At 40.3% G+C, this 17,977-nt stretch overlaps 1 protein-coding gene across 1 annotated transcript; it reads right to left on the reverse strand.

The window, feature by feature from the left end:
* Positions 1-246: 246 nt before the first annotated feature.
* arhgef38 (Rho guanine nucleotide exchange factor (GEF) 38) lies at positions 247-13,502 on the reverse strand. The gene is made up of 14 exons (XM_041036486.1): positions 13,153-13,502; positions 8,221-8,405; positions 7,807-7,924; positions 7,560-7,707; positions 7,429-7,446; positions 7,014-7,213; positions 6,790-6,923; positions 6,433-6,537; positions 6,208-6,327; positions 4,856-5,230; positions 4,623-4,760; positions 3,929-4,130; positions 2,289-2,572; positions 247-1,297 (listed from the first exon to the last, which is right to left on the reverse strand). Exons 1-14 carry the CDS (start codon positions 13,367-13,369, stop codon positions 1,115-1,117), a joined length of 2,427 nt encoding a protein of 808 aa, XP_040892420.1. The 5' UTR covers positions 13,370-13,502; the 3' UTR covers positions 247-1,114.
* Between the last annotated feature and the right edge of the window lie 4,475 nt (positions 13,503-17,977).

Below are 17,977 nucleotides of genomic sequence, written 5' to 3' on the forward strand. Positions count from 1 at the left end.
AGAAAATAAACGCTTAAACAGTTTGAAATTAGTGCCAGAACATTATGTTTGTATTACAAGAGCATCTGTAAATGGATTAACACCATCCAGTCAAATACTTGAATCTTACTTTGTGTAAATGCTGCTGGACGCTGTGTGCCTCGTTCTGTCCTAACAAATCTGAACATTGAAAAAGTGACTGTCACATTTTATCATCAAACGTCATTAAATATCCTCTTCTTATAAACTGGTCATATCAATGACTTTGTAGTATGTGTTGTCCCTGAATGTGAATCATTATATCCTGCAGGACAAAGGGAGAGTGGATCGCAGCAGTTATCACAGAGGACATGTTTATATGATTTTGAAAATATAAATGATATTAAAGATTTCTTCATTTCACATTCACATAAAACATATACTTCATGTATAAATCATTTCACATATACATTTACTTCATCTATAAATCAGCTCACATATAACATTTACTTCATGAATAAATTGCTTAATTATCAATATAAACTCAAAAACACTGAAGTACAAAAGTGCTCAGCACAGTGCCCTGTATTTTCACACCTTCATTATCCATATTTATCAGATTACTGGTCAACTCCCAGTGGTGAGTTGTTGTGATCTTCTAGAGGCAAAATAGATTCAACATCAACACTTTTGGTATAATCATCTGATAATAATGTCTACTGATACCTTTTGGGGGTGGTAGGTGGTGCAGTGCCTAACACTGTCACCTCACAGCAAGAAGGCTCTGGTTTCAAACATGCTGGCCGGCTTGGGCTCCTCTGCGTGCTCTGCCTGCACCTGCATGGGTCCTACAGTCCAAAGATAAAGGTTAATTGGTGATTCTAATTTTCCCATAGATGTGAGTGCGAGTGTTTGTTTTTCTTCACGTCAGGCCTGTGACAGACTGACAACCTATCCAGGGTGTGCCCATTGTCAGCTAGGATTGGCTCCATCCTCCCCCATTTGACATTCACAAGCAGAAATGTAACATGTTTTACAATCAGGACTCTTTAAATTATGTATTAAAGAGTGAGTGGGTTTTGTGTAAAATATCACAAGCTGGTTTTGGGTTTGGTGTTCGAGATGGAAATCCAATATCTAAATAGAGGGCCTCTATTTATGCATAGGACATCCTGCCAAGGTAGTTGGCAGGGACATAGCCCCTCTGTCCATTAGCCTCAGCTAACCACCACTCCTTATTGCCTCCCACGTCACAGAACTGAAGGATGCGGACATGCTGGTACTCTTGCAGGGTCAGCTCCTGGTCACAGCGGGCTTGAAATGCATACACAGCATAAAACTGTGGAAACAGACAGAAATCAAATGTAGTCACAGGCAAAAACAAAATTCAACCCGTCTGACAGTAGCTTTGTTTATTTCAGTGTTTTTTGTGACAGTATTAAACTTATCAAAGGTGTTCTTTAAATGTGAGTGCATTTGACTATTACAAATTCTGTTCTTTTTCTCTCTGAAATAGCAAATCTTACATTGAATTGACAAGAAAGTGTGTTCCCCTGTAAATCCAGGAGGTGGCACTGTTCACTAGTTTTCCACACAGACACAATGTTAACACTAGTCCTAATTTTCATTACAATTTACTGCCCTTGGTCAGCACCTTATATTTTAAGACCAATAACTGTGTCATGTTATGATAAATTTCAGAGGCATATTTGGTGGTCATAGCAGATAAAGTCATGACCACAAGGAGGACAAAGCCCAGGGGTGATGAAGCTTGAGTGACAGCACTGTCATCATTTAATTTTAATGCATGCTAGACAGAGATAGTATAAAGCTATCAAATGTGCTTTTGCAGTAACAGATCTTCTGCTGATCCAGTCAATATACCTGCACACCTCGGTTTTACTGCCACTCTAATAACTCTAGTATTTTATAGCGGGAGCCTCTTCTGTGAGGATTCCCTTATGGCCGCCTCAAACCACAGTTAAAATTACATGGTTTGCTGAGCCTCATTTTATTGTAATAATGAGATTTATTTGGTGCGTAGCTTGTGTTTTAGTTTTGTACCCATTTTTTTTTTATTTTTAATACTGCTTGGTTGGTTTGTCTGCACACAAACTTATGTACATGCACTGGGGCACAGTCATTCTGCAGCTTCAATTTTGCAAAAACGTAGAAATCTTTTTGACCTTAACTGTTCTCAAGGAAATTAAAATTAACTGAACCAAGATTTTGTTTTATGCTCCCCACTGTTAAGTAATGCAGTAACTTAAAGTGACATCCATATGGTGTAAGACCCGTTCAGGAAAACATATGGAGGCAACCACACACACCTGCTGAGCCTCTGTGTCTAGTGTGTCCTCCAGGTCTTCTGGGCTCTCCGGCTCCCCCTGTAGACCAGAGAGGGTTGAGCTGCTGTCAGTGGTGTTGAGGTTGAAGCTGCGCAGACTGCTGCTGCCACTGCCTGACACAAACAGGCTGAGGTCATCGAAGTCGTCGTCCGCCATGGCAGGTGGCTGCTGCTGTTGCTGCTCTTTGGCCATCTGGCCTGCCCGCTGTGAGTCCCTCAGAGGGTTGTACTGCTTCAGGAATGTGGAATAGACGTAGCCTTGTGTACCTAACAGTGACACACAGGGACAGTTAATGAGGATGCCTGACTTCCTCTCTTTTAAAGGGTTGATTCACCCACACTACAAAATAGTAGTAGTGGTAGCTAACCATGCACTTTTATTTTATCCAGATACCCATCTCTGCCTCCACCATAATAAAATGGGGATGAACATCAATACTTCTTACAACAAGAAACCAGGATATTGTTTCTAAAAAATCAAGTTGCTTGAGAGATTTCAAATGTATTTTTTCATTCACTGAAGAACTCCAAGTAAAATCCTATTGTCATCATATTGGCTGAAAGCAAAATCTCAGAGATGCACAACAAAACCTGGGAAACAAACATTCAAACAAACAAATAAAAAACTATCTCCATGGCAAAATATTACTAATGAGAATATGGCCTTATTACTTTGAAAGAACTGACCCTTTATTTGACTAATAGTAACAGAAGTGCAGAACAAACTACTTTGGAAGACATTTTCCTTTGTTAATCCCTAAACTGCTCCCCCAAAATCACTTATTAAATTAATAAATTATGTATTCTGGGGGATAAATGCATGTTTAATATGTGGGACCGTATGTCTCACATTGAAGCTGTAAGCAAACGCTAGGGTATTTGCTTACACAATCTTAAATCTGGTTACAGTGAGCGACCTGAAGAGTGTGTAAATATGAGGCAAGCATATTCATAGTGTTGATATCAACAGAAGGATGAACAACAACTTCCTGGGAATGCTTGTAATCCCAAAGGAAAAGACAAGTCTGTGAAGAATGTACTTCATACCAAGAAACACACACACATTTTTTTTCTGGCACTCACAAAAAAAAAAGAACTTGTTATTGCAGAGTACAGAGAGGCACGCAAGCGGCATCCCTCCAACCTTGTTTCTGAATACCCAAAGGGAAAGGCTTTGTACTCTAAGTAACACTGCTTACAACGCACAGCGGTTTGTTCCAAACAAGACGTCAGGATATTCAGGTGCCTCTGCGAGACATAGTGGGGAGATAGAGATAAGCTATGGAGCTAGCCCTGTTGTGAGGCAACCATCTCCAGAGGCAGGCAAAGAGGTACCAGCAACCATGACATCACAGGAGCCCCTGGGACTGATTCTTGTGTGCTGACTTGTCAGAGTCAGAAAGTAAAGTTTGGTGTGTCTACACAACCTCAGTCATCTAACAGATGCAGGTGTATTCACAGAGGAATTTGTATTAAAGGGGACCTATACCGACCATACCTGCAGATGATCGAGTGTGATAACTTAATTCACCTTGTATGTCTTACTAACAGTATACGCCGAGAGCTACCTCTGCCTCGAGGGTCTTCGTCCTTATGCATGCACACACACATACGCACACTTGCCTCCGGTGTGAACCAGCCAGCGACTGCTGCTGCCTAATGGGTCTGTGTCCTCCAGCAGGGCCACCAGCTCTCCCTCCAGCAGGCTGAGGTCCTGCTCCTGGCAGCCATTACACTTCCTCTTCAGCTGGTACAGACGGCTCAGTGGGTATTCTGCCAGCAGCCAGGCACGCTGTTCCTCAGTTTGATGCTGCACCTCCAGCATCTGGAGAACAGCACGGCACAAAGGAGTGTTGGCGTAAATATTTGAAGTGAGTATGTTGTGCGGGCAAATGCTAGCATGTTGTTGGTTATCAGTATACTAGGGAGGGTGAAAGGTTAGAAGCTCCTGGGGATAGGAGCTTCAAATAAATCTACTCACATGTCTAAGTGCAAACACACTCAGATGTGTATGCATATGTACACACCTACAAACATATAGATGTCTAAATCTCAGGAGACTGACAGGTGGTGGAGCTTTGGGTTGCCAAGTGCCTCAGTTAATCACAGCATAGAGCTGTTCTCTGTGTCTTCCTTTGATAAGGCTTATGGCTGCTAATTTATGGCTTGGAACGGGGTCAAATAATTTTTAAAAGACTCACAGGAATATGTGGGACTTTAGTTTTAAGCTGAGGAGTTCACAGACGCTTACAGACTGTAGGATGTAATGACATTTTGGTCTCTCCATATTAATGATGCATTATTTCCATTTTCTTACCGTTATTTTCTTGTCTCGTTGTCTCTCAAAGCTGACTTTACGCTCCATGAGCTTCTGTGCGTTTTCTTTCACAAAAGCTAGATTATTCAGCTCTTCCATGATGCTGTTCTGCACTTCAGCAATGTTTGACAGTGGAGCCTGGAAAAATCAAACATAGCACATTTAAGTTTCGGTTTTAAATAGGCTACAAATAAAATGTGTCTAATAATGTGAATTATGATCAGGATCCTCACTGGTAGCTGCTGAATGGATGGAGCACGGAGTAGTATTTTATCCATCAGCTCTCTGAGTAGAGCAACTAGATATACTACACAGTTGGTTAGGATAGTATAGGCGGCCATGTTGAACTTCTGCAACTCCTCCACTAGCAAGGCATTGAGAGCTTCATAGTCCCTCCTGGCAGGACCAGGTGGGTCCTCTGACACCAGCGAAGGAGAGGAGGAAGTGGTGGATGATGAGGACGAGGATGAAAAAGAGGAAGAGCGCTCCAGGCGGCTGCAGTAATCCAGCAATTTGTCATAACGTTTCTGGATGAGTTTCTGCGGGGCTGTGAACATGCCCTGCAGGGAGGAGAGGGGGGCGAGGACCAAGCGCTCCACACTGTCTTTCTGAAGGAGGAAGTCAATGAGGTAGCATAAGATGAATAGAGATTTACCATGTTAGTCTGCCTATTTTCTTTTTGTGTTCCCTACTATGTATTCTGTACATGTAAACATGTACTTTTAGTGTACCTCTTTTTAAAAGATATTTTTTGCAGTGTATAAAGTATGAAATGTCTTGTTCTTAGTATGCAGTGGTGTCTCTATTTCACAATAATTTTCTCCAAGGGGAGACAGTAAAGTATGCTTTAACATTATCCTTGAATACATAACAACAAGAGAGCTGCTACAGCTTAATTTGCATGCAGACAAACAAAAGGTACTGATGTTGTTCAGCTTGAAGTGTTAGTTTAGCAGACATATTACAGACTTAATCTGTAATAGCAAGGAGCAGGTAATGGGCAGTACTATACATCAAGAAAAAGAATTGTCCATTTGTTGAAAATGTTCTGCTTCATGAAAGCATCTATCACTTATGGCTGTCATGTTTTGATTGTAGCAGACAGAATAGAACCTTTTCATAAAAAATAAGTCTGTTGCTTTTCCTCTAACACTACACATTTGTGTCTACAGTTATCTTGTAAAGGTCATTACAGACTTTGTTTGGGACAGTGCTAAATGGCGGTAGTGAAGGGCTGCTACACAAAGAATCTTATTCAAAGGTGTAGTTATATCAGAATTGGCAACAGCGCAACCCACAGAGAGAAGAGAGTAGGATATGCTAGAAAGGTTAGAGGAGTAGCGGAAAAGGATTAATAAAATGGACGGAAGACGGGCAGTTACAGGCAAAGTGACAGATGACTCACAGTCAGAGGGTGAAAGTCAGGTCACGTAAGAACAGGACATCAAAGCAAGGACGGGCAGAACTACAGAAGATTTAGGGAGGAAAGGAAGGCAGGAAAAGCTGGGCAGTGAAGTAAGTCTTGTCCTGAATAAAATGAATAACAAACATTTTTGTTGTGAAGTACAACAAAAGCCATACTTACAAAGTGCTTATAGGGGTCATTTCCATTATTGTGCAATGTGCCGTTTGTGCCATTTTTGCTTGGATCCTTAACAATGTTCTCCATGTCCTGGACATTCTGGACAGCTACAGAGACCATCTCCTACAGAAAGCACATTAAGAAAAATAAATGAATAATGTTGATAGAATATTAACATTAAAACATGATTAAACATGCCCATTTTGCAGTAGGAAATGATATATCTACCTGAGTGTGCTGCACGTAACAGTGAACATTCTTGACCAGCTGCCTCACAGCCTTCTCCAGACTCCTGAACAGTTTCTCCTCTCTGTCAAATACTTCATCCCTCACCTATAAAAGAGCAGTTAAAATATACAGCTTAAATACTAGCTGAGTGCCAATTATGCTTTTACCTTACCCTAAATTTTTTGTGCCTGCAAATGCCACTAACAGCAGTATAAAAGCAACAATACCTATGATAACAATATACCTTTAGGCCAGAAAACGGTTTTATTTAAACTGCCAAGTTCACAGGCTGTGTGATCTTTTTTTTAAAGTTACAGTGACTGTGGAGTGAAAAACGTGGTTTCCACCATCTTTTACCTGTGGTTCAACTCCAGTGAGGATCTTGAGATAGCCAGCAAACCTGTCGCCTTTCTTACGGATGGAATGTATGTTTAACTTGTGCAGCTTGCCTCTCAGTGTGCCTTCATCTTCCACCCTCTTATACTTCATCACTGAGAACAGATGAAAACATGAGGGCCAAATTGAAAGAATGAAGATGAAAAGACATGGAATTAGACAAAGACACCAATGAAAAATCTCACCTATGTCCTTGCGTCTCTTGAACTCATTAATGTTCACATTTATGATCTTGGCGGCAGTGAATGCCTCCTGCAGCGGCCGATAGTCAGGATGGTCTTCAGGTGTGGCCTGCCACAGCTCCCCAAGCAGCAACGGGTACTTCATGATCCTCTGGACAGGTTTGATGAGCAGTGAACCCATGTCCAGCAAGTTAGGTTTTCCTCTACATAAATAATTATATATTAAACAAAGACCTGCATGAATGGTTATGGCCTTCAGAACAGATACTTTGAAAATTAAAAACAAAAAAAAACCATGACATGACCATGCTAAATCAACACAATAATCAATCTATACATCTATACATAACTGTACATTCAGTATGTAATTCAATATTTTTTAAATGCCAGCATAAACTTTTCATTATAGGATACTTACTCTTGGTCATAGATTTTCCTGCAAAGACAAAGCAGTGCAGTCAACATCAAAGATATTAAGCAGTAAATCGTAACATTTGGAGTTTTAAATGATGTGAATATTATTTGGAGGACGTGGCTGGATGGACTTACTTCAGAGCTAATACACATGTGGTGAAATGTTGCTTTATCTCTTCCTCTTTCTCATAGGATTTGAGTGACATGTTGGCATCATCATGATGGTAACAGTAAATCTTATATACATCTTCTAAAGCTGCCTTCGCCTGGATGAATACCTCTCCTTCAAATGAAAGTGGGACATGAGATCTTTTGTCTAAAATTATTCAGAGAAGTGAAAGTCAACAAAAATTAAATCAGGGAAAAGTCAAAATGGCCTTACCTATGACAACTGCTTCTGGATCTGGGTCAGCCATGGCCTCGTGTAGTCTGTGAAGGAGCGCTGCAGATACCTCACACACTGTCTCCATGTTGGTGAACAGCCGATCTATATCCACAACCTAACAGAAGGTCAGGAAACTATTGTATAAAATATGAGTTTGACCGACTGTGTCTAAATGAAATGATAAAATGGGACTCAAAATAATTAAAATGTCATAGATGAGATTGATGTTAAGGTCAGGGTTAGACTTGCACTGTAAAGGTCAAGATGTATCACATAATCAAGTGGCACTTGAACATCAACTTATTCTCAGCAGACAGCTATTTGAGTATTATTTTTGACTTTTACAAATTGAGTATTATCTAAGAAACAGCCATTGTTAAAACAATAACAACAACAGCAAAAAACATCTACCTGCATGTTTCGTAGAGGCTGGACCACCTCTCTGATGCACAGGTTCAGGTCTGTGAAGTAGTCCTTTTCGGTCTGCACAAGCTCCTGAATGACCTTTGCCCTGCGGTTCATCTTCCTCAAACGGACCTCCTCTGGGTCCATGGCTGGAGAGGGGGGTGTGGACAGGTCATGTGGCGTCATTTTCTCTGAGAGGAAAAAATGGGCAATATAACATCCATCCATCCCATTTTCTATACCGCTTAATCCGTCAGGGTCGCGGGGAACTGGAGCCTATCCCAGCTGACTATAGGCGAGAGGCAGGGTACACCCTGGACTGGTCACCAGTCAATCACAGGGCTGACACACAAAGACAGACAACCACACACGCACACGTGTTTGGGATTGTGGGAGTGCCAACCACCGCGCCGCCTGCAATATAACATTATTATAAAATAAAGATGTAAATGTCTATGTGCATTCTTATGTCAATTACAGCACCTGGCAGGCTTTATGAGTTCATCAGAGGTCGTACAAGGTCATGCAAAGCCAATGATGATGTGGCTACACCTACCTGTTGGTGTAATTCAAAAAACTTTTTATGTTTTTGCCAGCATTTAAAGCCATCTGCGTCACATATGAATTTGCTCCGATGGTGGTAAACACCCTGGCCCTGGTGGCTGTGTATGCTTGGAAAAACATACATCTCTACTAACACACCCGCTTGACGCCTGAGCAGCCGTCGGTATTTCACGCTGATCTAATTATTTTGACTCGAACGCCAAAAGGCCTCGCTTAACATGCCAGTCAGGCTCACCGCTCTCTTTTTATTGCTCTGCTGCCTAATCAGTCTGTGGCTGCTCTGTGCTTTGCATGGCAGGCACAAGTGTCTGTTCAGGGAAGAGGGATGCTTCCTTGCTGCCTAATCGACACCACGCACTACTTCCTCCTCTGGCGGGGGGGGGGGGGGGGGGGGGGGGAGACAGAAGGCTGTGGGGCCTGTGTCAGGTTACAGAACTAATCGTGCCGCTGATGTAATGTTACGGCGTGCTCAGGCATTCCATCTGCTCAGACTGGAAGTGTGTGTGTGAGTGTGTGTGTGTGTGGAAGGAGGGGAGGCAGCACGCAATGATAAAAACACACCTAGACATGCAAGGACACACACACACTGACTGATTCACACAGGTGCGCACAAAAGAGACGTACACAGTCACGCATGCACAAACAAACAAATGCCATCGGCTCCTAGTGAATTCATTTTACACACATGTACACACACCTACACACACATGAACACACACCTACACACAAACAGGGAGAAACGTGTAAGATTTGACCATAAGAAGTTCAATTTGGTCTTAGTATAGAAAATATTACCAAGACCTATACGGTATAGTTAGCTGCATCTAAGACACCTTATGCACAAGAATACTACTCATATTAGCTACTGCATTTACAACTAGCGTCTATATGTGTTCTTATTAATTTTGGGTTCACAACAGGTGCTATTTTTTTAGGCAAGCAAGGAAGTAGCACTGTCAAAGAAAACAGGTGTGGCAGCTGTGGCTTCTGCTTCCTTATCATTTCATTTTCAAAGAGTCTTTTGTTTTTAAAGGAATAGGAATGCAACAAGTTTGCAGATACTGGAAAGGTACAGCACAGTACAGTGGCTGGAGCCCCCTGCTGAAGCTGAGTAGGATGGGTTACGTGGTTTTGGTCAGCGGACAGTACTTTCTCATGAATGCAAACACTGCACAGATTGTGTTCACATGTGGCTGACCGAGCAAGGATCTGATCACATTTTGTATACATTAGATTACATTTGTTTTTTCCTTAGCTACATGGACAAAATGAACGCCTACTGTAGTGAATCGTCACTTTTAAAAATTAAAAAACAAATAAACTGAAATGTTTAAGCTTTGAAGTCATTCAAAGACTGCTGGATGGAATGCATTGTTCATATTTTTTATCCTCTTCTTGTGTCTTGATACAGCTCTCATTTTAAGACTTGGCATGAATGCAGTTGCAGTCAGTGTATGAACTGAAGTTCGCATAATCTTCCCAATTTTGCTTAAACCTTCTCATAATGATCAAACGCAATTTAACAGGTGAAATCCACAATGTGTCCATTTGCATTCACCTTGCCTTGCTGGTAGCCAGTAAACCATAAAAACATGTTTGGTAAACTCCATATATACAGACTGGTGTAAGACTAAACATAGCTGTGCAGTTATTTTTCACCAGCAGTTAATAAATGAACTTATCATTGATAAGTATCACAGTCATGTTTCAAGAGTATCATCAAGTGTCACATGTCTACGAGGGCTTTTAGCGTGAAAAGAGACCCCAGAATCTCTGAAAACCTGCACCCGTGAGAAAAGTCCCCTTAATGAGAGATCACGTGAGGTATCTTGATGGCTTGTTGGACAGAAATGTGTTCTATTTTTGATGTGGTTTCAACTCTTTCCACACATCATCACTTTTTACTTCAATATTTTTTGCCATAGAACAAAGTCTCAATAAGAGAAATGTCAGTTTGTTTTAAAAGCCTTTTGAAATCTTTGTGAATTTGTCCCCATTCAAAACTGGCCTTGAAGGGATTCCTCCACACTAATGCATTCACAATGTTACAAAAAATAAAATGTTCAATAGACCACCAAATTGATTCCAAACTGTGCTGACTTATCCTTTTGCCAGCATTATGTTTGCTGAGGTATGGTAGCCGGCACAGGAGTTCCCATGAAAATGGATACAGGGCTTTTCAGTGATCAGCCCATTGAAAGGGATCCAACAGCCCCAGAAGAGAATACAAGGCACGGTGTATCATGTATCGCCAAGCGACAAGATGACATATTAGACTATTAGACACAGCAAAGTGCACAACCGGATTTTATCCTTGAGTATACTGAGAATATATTTTGGAAGTGTGCTGAATTTGAACAAATCATGAAGATCTACAAAAAATATTCACCTAAAGGAAAGCTGGACATTTGTCTTTAAGCATGTAAGCTTGTATCACATCTAATTAAAAAGCAATGCCACAGAAGGTTTAATGCTAAAAAGTCTCAAGGTCAACACACACACACACACACACAGAATAAAAAAAGTCCACCCTCAAAGAGTATAGATCTACAACAAAGTAACCTGCTCCATGCATGATCAGTGAATAAATACATAGGAATACTTGGTTTAATTCTATCCCTATATGTGAGTTTTGTGCAGGTAAATCATTGTCAGAACTATTTTGCCATATTGCTGTAAATAATTAGACATACTGATATCACGTTGCCATGACTATGTGACTCGACCAACCTGTCTGACAAGCAGATGAGAAGTGGCTCTCGAGCAGCAGCTCACATGTTTCCTCTTTTGGTGACATCATCGTTCTGTCAATATTTGCAATGGTAATACCACTGTAAATATGTAATTCTGGTTCTCAGGTGTGAGGCCGCTCACATTGGCTTCAGATTCTTCCAATCAATGATTAATCTTTTTTTTTTTTTTAAAGTCAATAATCAATCTGCCCATTATTTTCCTTAAGTCATTATTTGGTCTGTAAAATGTCAAAAAAAAAATGTCCATCAAAATTTCCCAGAGCAGAAAATCCCCACAGCTCGCCATTAAGGCACCACCACTGGAAGAGTCACGGTTGAGTGCTTTGCTTGTGGGCACAGAAACTGAAGTAAGGGACACTCACTTTCATTTGGCTCTCCATCAAGATTTTCCAAATCAGTACAGAGGTTAGAAGCAATCAAATACCATACATTTAGCTGAGCAGCAGCTTATATGTTTCTTGTTTCAGTGAAGCCATTGTTCTGTCAATATTTACAATGGCAACACCACTGTAAATATGCAACAAGGCTTGTCAGGTGTTAGGCTAAAGTCAAAGAGGGTGGGTGATTGATTTACTGAAAACAACCCAGTGTTTTTTGACAAACCTACCTGCCATGATGCAGGTTGGTCAAGAAAACAGAAAGTGCAAAGAAGCAGAGTGTCTCTATTTCAGGTAAACAAGGCAGCTGCTAAGAAGGCAAGTGTGTGTGAAAGCTAGCTTCTCAGAGCAATGCCAAGTGAGAAGTAGGTTACACTTTGCTATTTTGAACAAGGTGGCACGAGTCATTTTGGCATTTCATGTGTATTGTTCACAGGAAAGGAAACCCAGGAACAAGCGGTACAGGAAAGCCTGCATAATCTTTAATGCTAACCCCCTGCTGACACAGTGAAGTCAGTCATTTTGCCTGAAGTGCAGCATTCCCAGCCACTGACTGCACTCTAAGGACAGGTGAAGCCAGTTTTTCTGAAACATGAATATTTGTGAAAAGATTGTGTCAGTTGTTGTGATGAGGCAGCATAAAGCTACATCTACAATTTTTTTAAAGAATAAAATTAAAAAAAAAAAAAGTCTTTCCCAACAAGTTCTCACTTTCCACACCAATCACTACAAAGTCTTTGATTAAATGTTAGAATCAGTGTAAACCAAATTGTAAGACCATAAGTGCCTGAGATATATAAAATGCCCTACATATCGATATATAATGTCCTAAATGTCCTGTATATAATGTCCTTTCACACACACATCACTGGTGTCTAGGTCTTGTTTACGAGCTGGTCTGGAGCACTTCTAAAGCCACTCCTCTGAGCCTGAGTTTTGAGCACAGTTTGCATATGTGGCTTCATCCCTCTGGGAGTATCTCCTGCTCAACACATAGTAACGCAACAGGTGCCCAGTATCCAGAGCTGTAGAGCAGTGTATACTCCATGTGTGTATGTGTGTGCCTGTGTGTGTGTGTGTTGAATTTTTGCCCTCAAGCCATAGATGCAGTTGAAATAGTCTGTCTATAGTGGACATATTTGTCTAGAAGTTCGATCAAGTTTTAAATGTAAAGAGTTGAGAGACACGTGTGTGTAGATTGTTGCTATAGTTCTGACCCCTGGGGAGGTCATTAGCTGACGTACCTTTAAGTTTAGCGCTGTACTCCGTCTTGTCAGACTGACTCCTCCTCACCAGCGTCCCCAGGTTGATGTCACCTTTGGCCGTGTCATCAGCCACAATAGTGTCCGTCTTTCTCCTCTCCAGGTAACGCAGGAACACAGGTCGGTTCCTCCTCTTTATTACTTTCTCCTTCTCTTTTTCCTTCTCCTTCTCACTCCCGCTGGCCTCCTTGGGATCCATAGTGAGGCCGTCCGCAACCTTGCTGCTTTCAGACCAGTCAAGGGGAAAAGAAGGGGGAGAGAAAGGAGCAGGAAAAGGGAGAGAAAAAGAGAAAGTGCCTGGGAAGTGCAACAGGTGTACTGTTCACTGTGCACTGACTGCCTGCACTGCACAGGTAATGTAGCTCCTCCCTGTGTCTACCTGTCATGAGAGCTATGTGGCCACACCTCTCCACTGCTGTGCTATGTTTCTTCCCTCTAGACCATTATTTCCATCCAGGGAGAGAACATGCATCTCACCACTTTCCTTCAAAGGTTCGTGGATGGAGCAATGGCCACCAGCAAAACTCTTGTTTTTGTTCGTACTAACTAAATGCCCACAAAATAAAATTAATGCAAGCCCTCGCAAGACACCCACAATGTGTCGAATGTTGTCAAGGAAGTATTTATGTAAATGGCCTGGGTGCTGTAAATCACACTTGGCAATACAGAGTGTTATATTCACACAGAATTGAATAAATGACTTTCAAATTAAGGAATTGTTGTCTTCAAAGTGCTCTTTACCTGTAGGAAAAAGCAAACCGCTCAAAAAGTCAAGGTGTAAGCAACTGAACTAATGTTAAATACAGTAAATGGATGGTCTCTGAAATAAAATAAATGAATCAAAAATCTAAAATGCACAGTATGTGTTGCCACAACTATGTGCATGCATTGTACTGATGCTCTAAAGGTTTCATGTCACAGCTGTGAGTCAGTAGAAACACAAACGCACTGACAATTATAATGGGCCATTTGTGTGGGTTTCCTTTTTTTTCTAGTAATAACTCAGGAAACTGACACAAAATGTCAAATCTAGTTAGACAGGTAATTCAGCGACACACACACTTACACAATGATTTCTGGTCATAGCAACCAGATACTGTGAGTCCTTGCCGGAACAATGAATGGATGCATTTCCTCCCCATTGAAGCACAGGTAATGAGGGCTCCCATTGTGGTTTCAGATCACTGTGAAGTATGCTCATAACACACCTGTTTAACTTCTATTAGAGTAGATGCACACATATGGCTCACAACTACATGTTATCTGGTCATCAACACAAGACTGTACCTAACTTTACATTATCCACCATCTATGTGTGTTTTCAACAAAAATCAAAGAATTAGACTATTAAATGTTAATTGTCTTCCTCTCAAAAAATTACAGTTAAAATGTACTAAACAGACATCAGTGTTCACAGGATTACATAACCGAGTGGCATTGGTAAAACAAACCATACTGAACAATCACATACTCTCAACAAACATGCAAGTGAGTAAACAATGTTATCTCCTATGCACTGTCAGCATGGCAGTATTAAGTGTTTTGCCCTGAGAGAGCTCATGTGACATTATGTCACCTGGGCGTGACCTGCTCAAAGACGGAAGTGCACTCTTTTGAATGATTTTACATCTGAGAAAAAAATGTTAGGCGCTAAAATTCAGCTTCAGATTAGGACTCTAATCGATGAATTGTTGTTGTTGTCTTTTTAATCCGTGATTAATCTTCTGATTCTTTTCTCAAGTCATCATTTGGTCCATAAAATGTCAGAACATTAAAAAAAAAAGTCCATCAAAATCCCAGAGCAGCAAATCTTGGAACCAGAGAATGGCTGACAAGTTTGAGTAATAACTAACTTAGAAATCATTAGTCAGGTATCAAAATTGTTGCCAATAAATTTTCCATTTAACCATCCATGAAATCGACTACTTCTTTTCACTGTAGTAATAGGTTGTTTGACAAATAATTCTGACCACTTACAGCATTGTTTTCAGACAAAAGAAAAAAAATCTTAACATTTTAAAATGCTACCAGAACCAATTTTTCAAAACTTTGTTTTTGAGACAACACAATAACAAAGATAACCTTATTTTCTCAGGAAAAGTTGTTGCAGGAGCTGGATCACTGAAAAGGAAGAGGGAAAATGAAAACTCACTCATGTGTGAAACTGTCCTTTAAAGCCAAAAAGTTTTGCTGCTTGCCACTTGGGCACCAGCGCTGGAAGAGTCATGGTTGAGTGCTTTGCTTATGGGCACTTTGACAGAAACCAAAGGAAGGGACATTCACTTTCACTTGGCTGTCCACCTTGATTTTCCAGTCATTACAAGAGATTAAATACCAGACATCTAGGTTCTCTGTGATCCTTCCACAATCTAGCTTCCTAACATTTAGCTACAACAGCCCAGCACTAATGTCTAACTTGCAGGTTTACACCATGAAATCTTTTCTTGTCAACTACGAACTTTGGCTAGATTGGTCATCACTGTCTTAAATTACCTGAGACACACAGAACAATAGGATTTTGTGCCCTTTGGCAACAGTATCAAAGGCAAGCATACTCTTTAGACTTTAATAAACCAGCTTTTTATAGTTGCCCTAGTGTGTGTCATTTGTTTGAACAGAGACCAACCTACACAACATTAAAAGAGACACATCAAGGCGGCTGTGTGTTTGTTCATGGCACAATGGATACATATGGACTTTGATCTTGATGTGCTGTGGAGATTTCCACCATCAAATTCATTAACTTCAAGTTGTAAAAACAAAAGCGAGGGGACATTAAAGCAAAAGTAGGGAAAACTGTATCATATAAGCTTGATGTGCTCTAGCATAATTGGACAAAAGAAAAAAAAAAAGTCACACAAAAGTCTTGCATGTGTTTTCTTCTTCTTTGCTTCAATGGTAGTAGTTATATGGATTGATCAGATTCAAATCTAAACATTATCAACACTACATAAAGAGACAGATTTTTTTTTCTTGTTTATATTGTAGCTGTGTGATAGAAACACTGATGAGAACAAAAGGAAAGTGAAGGAAAAAACTTGGGGATACTGTTTTTGTTTTTTATTTTCTGTCAGTTACTTCCTAGCATTTATGCTGCTAAAGTATGACTGAGAAGCAGAGGAGATTAGATAGGTGTTAGTAAAATAAAGCTACTACACATAGACCACATGCATGCAATGAAAAAAAAAACATCAAGCAAAAATGGAAAAAATAACTTCCAGTTACAACAATTTTGTTGTCAAATTAAAAGTACAGTATTGATAACTGGAAAGCAGCTAATAGCTGTTGAGGTGTCCCACCGCGCAAAGACACGTCCAAACAACGTCTTTTCAATATCGTTTCTGAACATCCAATTTTGGTCCCCTGAAGATGCAGACTGTGATGTCAGACGTCTACCAAAAGTCCAGTATTGATGTCCACAGGACCTCTGAGTAAGGGCTAATAACTACCAGTAATAGAAAAATAAAAATAAAAGAAATATAAAAATAATAAAATAAATTACACAGCCCACCTTGCTTGGGTCTGTTCCACAACAAATATAAAACAATAGAAATTGAAAACAATAAAAATTAAAGTGCTAAACTGTTTTGAGGTAAAAATCCAACCAGAACCAATTATGCTGAACACAGAAAAGAAGACCATGTACAAAAGCTGTGACAACATTGTCCACACACAATGGATAATCAGTCCTGAATGACTGCTGTGTATCCTCCACCTCCACTTCCTTGCTTCATCGTTATGAAGTCCTCTGTGGCTGTGTCATCAGATTTCATGACTCCATCTGCACAAGTAAATAATAATAATAATAATAATAATAATAATAATACATCAGATTTATATAGCTCTTTTCTGGGAACTCAAAGACGCTGAACAGTAGAAACAATAAACAACAGAGGGAACAACAGTAAACAACAATGGGAACAGTAGTATTTACAGAGTAGAAAAAGACAAATTATTATAAATATGCAAAGGTAATCTGAAGTCATACTGTACTGCTCTAGCAAACACGGCTAGCAAACAAACTCTACTAAATAATGCTAACAACACAACACAATAAACATACCACTTTGAAAACTACACACACACACAATACTTAGAGACTGTATGTTCCCTGGCTGAAACGTGTGCAACCACATTAACCAACTTTACGAGCCCGTCTCTATGTCACTGACCTAACTTATTGACTGGACCAACGGAGCGGCAAAGATGCGAACTGGAATATTAGAAAGAATGCTCACTCTGTAGCCGTTTCCAAAAACTAAAAAGCACAGAACACTCACTCTGATACAATTTCCATGAACCAAAAGAAAATACATATTTTACATTTCTAAACTTTTTATCACTTTTAACTTATTAACTTTAAATATTATTTTTTAGCCTTTAAAGACAGCACACCAAGTCCCCATATTTGTAAGCAAAAATATACTGCCTGTGCATCCACTACTAATACTGGATTAATACATCTAGATCACCACCTGCCTGCCTGCCTTCCAACTGAAAACAGTGGAACACACCGCGTAGCTCGCTAGCATGTAAAAAGCATATTCATTGCCATGACGGAGCCGCTAGATATAAAGTTCGAAGGTTGTTCTGTTCGCTAGCTTAGCGAATTTAGTTTAGGCTAGCTACCAGCCTAGCTCTGGTTAGTGAGTAGTGATTTAGCGACCGAACAATGCTTGTTCACGTTAAAGCTTCAGCTAACGTGAATCTTTTTAGACACGGTCATTTTCCAAGTAATTCCAACTCCATTTCAACTACGGCCAATGTTTAGCTAACGTTAGCTGATGGGATGACATGGAATGCCAAT

The sequence above is a fragment of the Toxotes jaculatrix genome, chromosome 4, assembly GCF_017976425.1.
Source record: "Toxotes jaculatrix isolate fToxJac2 chromosome 4, fToxJac2.pri, whole genome shotgun sequence".
In the NCBI taxonomy this organism is placed as follows: Eukaryota; Metazoa; Chordata; class Actinopteri; family Toxotidae; genus Toxotes; species Toxotes jaculatrix.